Here is a 9,694-nt window from a genome sequence, read left to right as displayed (position 1 = left end):
GTACAGTGCCAGAAGCAATAGGTGTGGCTACATTGTCTTCAGGTAGAGAGCTTTGATTAGTGAGCTTTTCTTTGCCCGTTTGCTCAGTGTGTGACTGGCAACCACAGAGATGCTTGTGTTATGTAAGATTAACTTCCTTTTTATTATTTAACAAGAGAAATGTGTATTTTTGCCAGTCTTCCTGACATGCCAAAGAGTAATTCAGTCTTTTAAATGAGGTCTGTTGGCACAAGCATATATAAAAACGTTTCAGGACACCGCCCCTCAACCAGAACCCTGGTTTGCTTTTGAATCATATTTGCATTTGGTTTAAAATGTTCAGCTCAGTAAATGAGATACATAAATTCGGTTAACGTTTCAGCATTTTAATTCACAAAATCGTTACCACACAATTCATTAAAAAACTTTTTTTTTTGTTTTATTTTACATTTATATATTTTCAAAGTAAAGATCTCCATTGTAAACAAAAAAATAGTATGAAAGGTAGAAATGCATATGTGTACAGAGCTTTTTTTTTCTTCATCCTTTATAACCAAAATGAGCTACAACTCTAAAAGAAGAGAAACTGTCTGAGCCAGTCGGGTTGGTCTGTGGTCAGGCTGAACATCATCAGCCCCGTCGCCGTCAGCACTCCCAGCGTCAAGATCATCTTCAGTGTGCTGAAAGACTGAGAGAGCAGAGAACAGTCACTTAGAAAATAAGCTTAAAAGGAAACACTCTGGGTAAAGACCTTGAGTAAAAACACACCCTGCGTGTTGCTGTGCAGGTTTGTGTGTCAGCGACGTCTGCCGGGCTCTGATGCTGCTGAATGATTGGGGGATCAAACACAGGTTTTATGTCCAGGTCTTCTTCAGGCTCCTGCGGTTCCTAGGTACAGACAAATCAGTCCAGTTATATATTTATCATCTAATGTGGCCTTTGTCACATTACAACCAGAAAGTAAATATGTGGGGCTGAGTAGTAAAGCTGAAAAGCGAAAGAATGACAGAATTGTAAGGACACGTTTTGAATCTGCTAGCATACTGCTGATTAATGCAGCACTGTAGATTAAACATGACTAGATGTATGAGGTCTGTTTATATACTGTGGATTTTATAGAATAGAATAGGATAGAAAAATGTTTTGCTTTGGGTTGTTCTGCTAAAGATGAATGCATCTCAATGAATATATTATAGGAGACTGTAGATAGCATTACTGCACAATGGTAAATTAATTGTACAGATTTTGAAAGAGTAGAAATTATGACATCAAGCATTAATTGGATATGTAAATTTGTACATGGGAGATTTTTGAGTGAGACAGTTGGGGGAACTGGATATAAAAGTTTTGTTTTTTTATGTTTGACAATTATGGGGTCTTTTTTGTTTGTTTTCTTCTTATTTGCTTTTTTTGTGCTGACATTTTACATGTTTGAAATAAATATAGATTTAATTCCATTTCATATTAAATCCCACTTAAATCTAAGTTTGTGGTTGTAAAAGGTAATATGAAGCAGTTCAAGGTCAATGAAGGATTTTGCAAGACGATGTTTGCTAGGTGCTTCTGTGGTGTGCTGTGTAAGTTAATTAAGATCTTCTTACATCAGATTGTTCTGAACAGCTCGAGTCTTCTTCCTCATCTTCAAATTGTTCCCCAGAGTTCAGGTCCTCTTCCTTGTCATCAGAATGTTCTGCAGGATTCAGATCTTCCTCCTTATCTTCAGATTGTTCTGCAAGATTCAGATCTTCCTCCTTATCTTCAGATTGTTCTACAGGATTCAGATCTTCCTCATCTTCATATTGTTCTGCAGGATTCAGATCTTCCTCTTTGTCATCAGATTGTTCTGCAGAGCTCCGGTCTTCTTCCCCGTCTGAGGAGCTGCTGACCGAGTCTCTGTCACTGCTGAGAAGCAAAAATCAAGCATAAACCGTTTTTGTTTCATCTGCCACGCTTTGCTTTACAGTTCACTTTAGCACTGACTGAATTTTACCCACCTGTCAGTTTCATAATAATTCACTTGAGATAAGGGGTCTGCACAAAACTGGACTTTTATCTGCCTCTCTGAAAAACACGAACATTTGGAAACCGATCAGCTGTTTATCACACGAGGAAAGATTGATTCTGCGTTCTGGACACTGACCTTCTCGCCCGTTCTCGTAATCGCTGTTGTCGTAAAATTTTTTGAAAGCTTCGATTCTCTGCTTCATCTGTTCAAAGTTTCTCCTCTCTTCGTACTCGTCTTCTTCCTCCTCCTCCTCCTTCTCCTCCTGCTGTCCGTCATCGGTGAAGTCATTGGGTTCAGTTTCGAAGAAGAAGCTGTCATCGATGGATCCCTGGACGAACGGACTTGCTGGTGTCGAGTCTTTCTTCTGCACCACAGAGTAGCTGTTGACATCTTGAACCGGACACTGATTTCTGCCTGAATTAGGTGATTCTGTCCCATCTGTGTCCTCTTGACCCATGAAGAATTCATACAGAAAGGTTTTGGTTTCTAACGCACCTATCCCTGAGCTGAGGAACTCAGCCGGATCGTATCCGTCACGCCCAAAGCTGCGGTCATCAGAGCCACTGGCACCAAGAGATTTAATGTCCTCCAGGTTTGTGTCGTCTTCAAGGAGTCGGGTTCTGGACTTATCTGAAAATACATAACTGGATCTTCTCGGCGGCTCTTCGTCATCACTGGAGCTGTAGGAGTCGCTCTCACTTGTCTTCTCTTCATCGTCAAAGCTGGTCCCTCTCAACAAATGCTCCACTTTCCTTTCAGCTTCATCTCCAGCTGCTTCATCCAGGCTCATCATCATCTTCTCAACATTTATTTCTATGTCTCTGCTGAACAGGAACTCTTCCTCCTTCCCAGAACCCGCCTCCTCAGACCCGTGGCTCCACTCGCTTTCGGTCACGGCTCTCTCCGGGCCTTCTTCCTCTCTCAGACAAGGCGAGGCGCTCACTGCAGAATTTCTGCCGTATTCACCAGAGGAAAAGTCTGAGGGGTAATCTGCAAAGCTCTCACCTGCCTCCTGGTGCTCCTCGCCAGTGAAGTCTGACATTTTCTCTTCGGAAACCTCACCATCCACTTCAGAGATGAGATCCTGCAGATTCTGGAGAGACATGCAGGAGAACTCCAAACCAGAATCTGCTGTATCGACAGTGCCGGGTTTTTCCTTCTCTTCAGTTTTCACGCCTTCATAGTCGGATTCGGAGGAGTCCTGTTTGACGTCTTGTTCCTCCTCGCTCTCGGGGCTTTCTGCAATGTTCTCGTCTCTACATGCGTCCTCCTCTTCATCACTGTGCGCATCTTCTTGCAGGACTTGAAGCTCATCAGCATCTTCCGGGATCTCAGAGTCTTCATCCTCCAGGATCCCATCCACTGTTTTATAAATCGACTTCAGCGTATCGTCGTCTTCCTCTGGGCTTTCAGCCTCCTCCTCTTCATCTCTTCCAGAACAGAAATTGCTCTGTCCTTCTTCTCCGCTGGAGCTTGGGCATTCATCGTCCTCTGGGCTTTCACTGCTAAAACGGACCCCGTTAAGCCCCTCTTCGTCATTTTCCTCATCAGTCTGCTCTTCGAAAGCGTTCTCATCCGAGTACAGTGCGTCTGCAGTGGGGCCCTCCAGCAAAGCTGCACCTTCTGCAGATGCTTCCTGAAGCCGAGCCTCGTCGTTCTCTGTCGTTGGGTTTCTGTCCTGTTCTTCCTCGCTCTTCTCATCAAAGCATAAACTCTCAAAGTCCAAATCTCCCGTGGAGAACGAGGGAACTGAACCCTCTGCAATCAGGGAAAAAAAAACACATCTGAGTGAAATCCTACAACATGAAAATAATAATATTGCTACAAAAATATGTTTTGTTTTGTTGTTGTTTTTTTTTTTTTACCTGAAAATGCATCAGTGAGAAGATCAGCAAAGCCCTCCATCTTAACAAACACAAATCAATGTTAAAGCAGGATTCATATAAAGACTAATTGAAATCTGTTACAACAGTCAGACTGGCTCTAAAAAAACCCCAAAACAAAACAAAAAAACAAAGACAGCTCAAAGTAACTCCTCTACTTTGGCTGCAAGTGACTTCCTGTCGAACAGATCGAGCATAAATTCACACTCAGCCGCTGAAATATGTTGCTGAAAAGCAACTAAAATGAACTCACCATAAAAGATGAAGACGGAAGAAAATCTTTTTTTTTTTGAATTATTTTTTTTTTTTTGCCTTCTCTGAAAAGTAAAATCTTAAGACCCGAGCTGTTTGTGTTCGTCTCTTGCTGCTCTAGCGCACCTTCATGAGCCCATGAAATGATGTCAGCTTTGATGTGGGTTTGGTTTCAGAAGCACAACACAAACTCCAGCAGACGAAAACGCTTCACGCAGAAACGCTGTTCGCTGGCGCCACTGTGACGAGGAGCGACACTAAAAGCACCAGAACCGTCTCTCTTGATTGCTTTATTTTTATTTTATTAAAAACATTTTTTTTTTAAACTAAATTTCAAGTTAAAAATAAGTGTCGTTAGAGGCGATGTGCTGCGACCTACAGCTCGTTCCTCAGGAGGTAGCGGTGAGTCGGCCTCAGATCAACTTCAACGGGAAAATGGTCGCTCACCTCAAGAGCCTGAAGGGACAAAGTGACACAAATATTATCACACCCACATGCAGAGATGAACTAAAATCAGGTGTTTCTCGTGTTTACCTCTTGCTCTGTAAGATGGAAATTTTCCTTAAAGTTAAACGCTTGAGCTGAACCAGGAACTACGCCAGAAATAATCTCCCGGCCGTGAACAATGATCCTGAGTAGGGGGGGAAAGTGCAACATTGACTGTCAGAAAAAGAAACATGGAAACATGCACACCTCTCCCTCTGACCAAGACTGTTGCAGAAGGCCTTAATTAATTTAATGGGACTAATTTATTGTTTTATTCTACAGATGATAAATGAATATTAGCACAGCTGCTTCAAGCCAGAAATACATTAGCTTGTGATTTTAAACCATTTGTCCCAAAAATTCTAAAAAAATACTTTTTTTTTTTTTTTTTTTGCTTTCATTGTGTAATGTGCCACGTAATGTGTTTTTTTTGTAATCAGTGTCTAATCACATGACGCCGAGTCTGACTACACTGGTAATGTTTTTATCCAGTGTAGCGTTTTGTTTCCCATCTAATGTTCTCTAAAGTTCTTGCACAATTTGCTTTGTTTTGCCGTCAGTGGGAACAATCCCTGATGTTACCACCTGGTTCTGGTCGCAAAAGAGAGGAACCACCAGACATCCAGGTCCGGTACCAGATGAAAACAGCTGGAGTGCTGACCAAGGTGACAGGTTGAACACATATTCTGCCCTGATTCTCACTTCCCGGTAAAATTAATTGCTGACTGACTTTTTCTCTTTTCCAAATGTTCTGTGGTGTGGGAGTCGAACATCAAAAAAAGGGAATAATGGTGATGATGATATTATTTCTGCTTGTATGGATATGTCTATTTAGAATGCACAACCGATTAAAATGTCCAATTTGTGAACAATTTTACATTCTACTTTTGAGTGAGAAAAAAAACCCTACAAATATAAAACACCCCCGACTCTCTATGCAACAATACATAAGGTAAAAATTTAATTTAGCACTTACATTTGACGCAGATATTTAGAAGGCCAGAAATAAGAACATTGAAAAAAATGAAATTATTAAAATAAATGTGAGAAACTAATAAAGATTCATACAAATCAGTCCCTCAAGTGATTTTGATACTGATTTTGATCAAACCACATCTTTCCTTACTCTTTTCTTTTCCCATCAGCATTTGTGAATTTAATTTGCTACATTAAATCTAAACTTGAGGATCAATGTGAGTGAGGCTGATGAAAAGAGTTATTTAAATTTAGAGCATTAAAACACATGTCTCCTAAAATATAACAAGCTACCACATATTGCACCCAAGCAAATGCTGCTGAGACCGCTGTTATGATTGGATACATTTATAGCCCATACCTTAAGCTGAGAAAGAGAGAGATTGACCTTTTGGAAAGGTCAGATCTTTGATGTCATAGTTTGGTTTTATCTTTTTATAGTTGTGAAATGTCCAATTAGAGATCACCGCTGAAGAGGAAGCCACTCTTCAGACTGATTACTGATGAAACTGAAATGATGAGATTCTTCATGCATCCCCGCAGTAGAGCAGCCATCTCTAGTGACAGAACCGTTAAAGATGTGTGTGACTCAGCCTGACCTGTCGTAGGCGCACCGAGTCTTCTCTCTGACCGTCGTGTCCTGCTCGTCTCCAATTAGCCAGTGAAATCCGGGGTCGTTCCTGAGGCGCACAGCCTTCCACCCTTTAGCGGTGACGTAGCTGCAGCCTGCGTTCAGGTCCCCCAGGATGATCACATTCTGGAAAAGAGGAAGCATAGAGAAGGGAAACCAGCTTGGATCAAGGCGTTTTGGCTAAAAACAGAACCGAGTCAGATAAGAGGTTTCACCTACCTCGGTTTTCCACTTCTTGTGAATCTGTTTGACGACACCGTACAGCTCATCGATCTCCTGCATGGCTGTCTTTGGACACGTGTGTTGCCCAACAAGGACAAAATCCTTCACCACTAGAAAAGAAACGCGTTTAGTAAATGATTTACTTCAGATCTGCTGAAGTAAATCAGAAGATCTGAGCATGTTTATGTTCAGAAGGCCCCACATATTTGAAGCTGCAAGTCATTTCATTTTGAATTTTGCTTAAATTAATGTGCCTTTTTATCTGAACGCCATTTTAGATGACTAACTCAAGTCATCTCTGATGATTACAAGGAAACATCTGTGCTTAGCAGAAGTCAAACCTTCTGAAAGCTGTTTCTATCATTCCAGAAGATGTTTGCATGGCTTGAACAAATTGTTTTTGTCCTGTTCTGGTTCATAAAAAGTCAGAATTCATGTAAACTCTGCGATAAACCATCTTATGACCGGGTTGTGGATACATCAGATATATTTGTACAGCTGCTTTTTGTCATATTACTAGGCTTCATTTCATCAGACAAACCTTAATGTCAAATACTGTATAACCTGAGCAAACACAAGGCACTGTTAATAATGATTAGAGTTAAGCTGATTTGGGTTTTTGCAGCAGGTTATTGATCCTAATCACACCAGCAGGTTCAGCTCTGATTGGCTCCAAAACAAACAAAATCGAAATGAAGGTTTTAGAGCGATTTGGTCAACGTCTGGTAAATCCAATTGAGAGAACTGGACAGGTTGTTCATGCTCAGATATAGAAAATTTTCAATATGAAGCCTTGGTGATTAATATTAGTAAATATTGCAATAGTAATAAGGTCATTCTCGCTGTGACCTATAGCATTGTTTTTGCATCAACTGTGGTCATTTTCTGCTGTTTTACATAAAGCCAGGTTGTTCTGGAAAGCTTTTTGTCCTTTAATGAATGAAATCAACATGAGAAAACTGCTTTTGTGTTAACCCAGGTTATCCTTCTCTGACAATAACACATTTTAATGATCTGAAACGTCGACATCAGCCTTTTATGGAGCTTTTCTGGACTCTCAAAAGATGCTTTACAATGAAGCCAGTCATTCCCACTGACATGCTGAACGTGTTTTAAATTTGACAAAAAAGCAAAAACAGAAGAAACCCGGGAGGGGGCAAAAAACGTTTTCTTGACAGTTTTTTTTTTGAATAGGTTCTTATTTTGCTGTGTTTCTTACACGTGGTGGGGGAGTGAACGCGGATGACAAAAGGCTCTCTGGAGAAAACGTCGGTCCCATTGGTTCCCCCTCCCTCCAGTTTAGGATGCTGGAAGCGCTCCTTGACCTTTAGCATATTATTCCTGCAGATGATCACAGAAGAGAGACCTGTGAGCACATTTCTGATCCAAAGCCAATCCTAAGAATCAGATCCGGTTCACTTCTAATTAGCTGAATTACTTGTAAATGTAGACGTATTGCTCTTTGTAGCTCTTCCTGCCCAGCCGTTCACTTTCCACATACAAATAGGAGTTGGATTTGTCGAATCTGATGACGACAACATCAAGATATGATAAATATACTGACATTCTCACTTCAGACATCTAATCTTCCAGTTTACCTGTTAAGATCCTTGACCAGAGCTTGTATTGCTTCCCCTTTAGAGTCCCGGACCTCCTGAATGAGGCTCAAGTCGCACCGAGAGAGGATCTTGAGGACAAAAAGAACACAGGTAGATCTGTTAGACACCTGGTTTTCCTCATGTAGTTTGTTTCAAACTCCCAGCAGAGTACCTTCAGTAGAACTCCCATCACCCTCTTGTTGTTTGCCTTGGATTCACCAAAACTCTGAACATTGAAGGCGCAGATTTTCAGAGAAGACGCGACGCTGAACGCGCACAACCCGATGACGAGCAGCAGCAGCGGCGGCCCGGCGGCCCTCATCGTTCAGACGTGAGTCGTTCTGTGAGTCAACGTGGAGTTAACGAAGTTGCAGAGCTTCACGGCGACTCTGCTCACCTTCAGAGGGGAGGATCACCAGCAGACTGACTTCAAGGACCCATCGCCTCACTGGTGTGTTTGGGGAACATGCAGGTAAATGTGGTGGTGAGAGACGGGGCGGGGGCTGTGTGCTGTGGATGCGCTGCGTCAGTGGATTTTGAGAATGGAGCTTCGTCTGGAACAGTTAAAACAACCGGAACACAATAAACAATGGGAGAGGAGCTTTGTGTCTAAAGTTTGAGTGTTATCAGACATTAGATGACGCTGGAGGCTACACCTCTTAGCTTCAGGAACGATTACATGGAAAGAGCTGCAGCATAATGCAACCACAGCTGGGAATGAAGATACATTTTGTGTTTTAGAATGAGTTTACTGCTGCCTAAACAGAGGAAAGTAAACAAAAATCACAAATAGACCAGAAGAGTAATTAAAAAAATCTACATAGACACAACAGTGAAGAATAATTGATGCTTCTGTTAAATAAACTGAGTTTATTTCTTGTTTTTAGTGAGCGAACTGAAGGATGATAACCCAATTTAAGCAATTATTTAGAACCACTCAGAAATACTTGCCCACTTACCTATTTCAAGCCTTAGAAAGCGCAAAACATAAACCAAAAACGGTGTCATTTAAAGAGAGAAGTGTGTGTGGTTTTGTTCATCTGTTCTGTGTGCCAGTTCCAGTAAAAACCAGTTCACCGTCTCTCTTATCTCACTGACACAACAGCATCTTCCTGAATGGAGCTTTTGGACATTCTGGCATGATGTCAAAATGCTAATGTGGTGGTTTCCAAAGTCACAATCTTTACCTGATCGTAAGAAATCTGAATGCATTTGAAAACATTTGCAAATAACATTTTTAATGTAGAATATTAATTTAGATAACGGCGGTGGTATCACTGTGGTGTTGTGTTTTTCTTTTGGTCTTTTCCTGTGATTAAATAATATTCAAAAGGTCTTACCTTTTTTACATTTAGAACATCGTTATCACCAAAAAGGTGTTGCCATAAATGTTGTGTTTCTCTCGTTAGATGACAGGAGGGCACTGAGTTGAAGAGAAGGTTACATTTTAGAAAATAAAATGTGGCTGTAGCGATATGAACAACTCTAGGAATCAAACTCAAACTACTCTGGCTGGATAGATGTTTGCATCTATCTAATTAGACCATCCATCCATCCATCCATCCATGCATCCATCCATCCATCCATCCATCCATCCATCCATCCATCCATCCATCCATCCATCCATCCATCCATCCATCCATCCATCCATCCATCCATCCAT

The 9,694-nt window shown here is 41.3% G+C and overlaps 1 protein-coding gene across 3 annotated transcripts; it reads right to left on the bottom strand.

The window, feature by feature from the left end:
• Nucleotides 1-399: 399 nt before the first annotated feature.
• dnase1l1l (deoxyribonuclease I-like 1-like) lies at nucleotides 400-8,544 on the bottom strand. 3 transcript variants are annotated; one of them, XM_008413319.2, is made up of 10 exons: nucleotides 8,204-8,544; nucleotides 8,032-8,120; nucleotides 7,872-7,958; nucleotides 7,653-7,774; nucleotides 6,431-6,543; nucleotides 6,180-6,337; nucleotides 4,654-4,750; nucleotides 4,499-4,575; nucleotides 3,850-3,889; nucleotides 3,280-3,742 (listed from the first exon to the last, which is right to left on the bottom strand). In XM_008413319.2, the coding sequence occupies exons 1-10, from the start codon at nucleotides 8,351-8,353 to the stop codon at nucleotides 3,365-3,367; spliced, it is 1,311 nt and encodes a 436-aa protein (XP_008411541.2). In that variant the 5' UTR covers nucleotides 8,354-8,544; the 3' UTR covers nucleotides 3,280-3,364. The 3 variants fall into 3 exon arrangements, with proteins under 3 accessions (XP_008411540.1, XP_008411539.1, XP_008411541.2); XM_008413318.2 differs by lacking the exons at nucleotides 4,654-4,750; nucleotides 6,180-6,337; nucleotides 6,431-6,543; ... (2 more) ...; nucleotides 8,032-8,120; nucleotides 8,204-8,544 and adding exons at nucleotides 400-667; nucleotides 748-867; nucleotides 1,581-1,881; nucleotides 1,974-2,040 and having other exon boundaries at nucleotides 2,120-3,742; nucleotides 4,499-4,564; XM_008413317.2 differs by lacking the exons at nucleotides 4,499-4,575; nucleotides 4,654-4,750; nucleotides 6,180-6,337; ... (3 more) ...; nucleotides 8,032-8,120; nucleotides 8,204-8,544 and adding exons at nucleotides 400-667; nucleotides 748-867; nucleotides 1,581-1,881; nucleotides 1,974-2,040; nucleotides 4,121-4,492 and having other exon boundaries at nucleotides 2,120-3,742.
• Nucleotides 8,545-9,694: the final 1,150 nt, after the last annotated feature.

This window comes from Poecilia reticulata, linkage group LG7 (genome assembly GCF_000633615.1).
Source record: "Poecilia reticulata strain Guanapo linkage group LG7, Guppy_female_1.0+MT, whole genome shotgun sequence".
Taxonomy (NCBI): domain Eukaryota; kingdom Metazoa; phylum Chordata; class Actinopteri; order Cyprinodontiformes; family Poeciliidae; genus Poecilia; species Poecilia reticulata.
Note: the sequence above shows the minus strand (reverse complement) of the source record. Positions and strands in the feature narration are given on the sequence as shown.

Bases quoted from the DNA above. Each gene is read 5' to 3' on its own strand.
- dnase1l1l (XM_008413317.2), bottom strand. The intron at 3,743-3,849 runs GTAAAAAAAAAA...CCCTGATTGCAG, and splicing joins TCTCACTGATGCATTTTCAG to AGGGTTCAGTTCCCTCGTTC. The intron at 2,041-2,119 runs GTCAGTGTCCAG...CGTGTTTTTCAG, and splicing joins TTACGAGAACGGGCGAGAAG to AGAGGCAGATAAAAGTCCAG.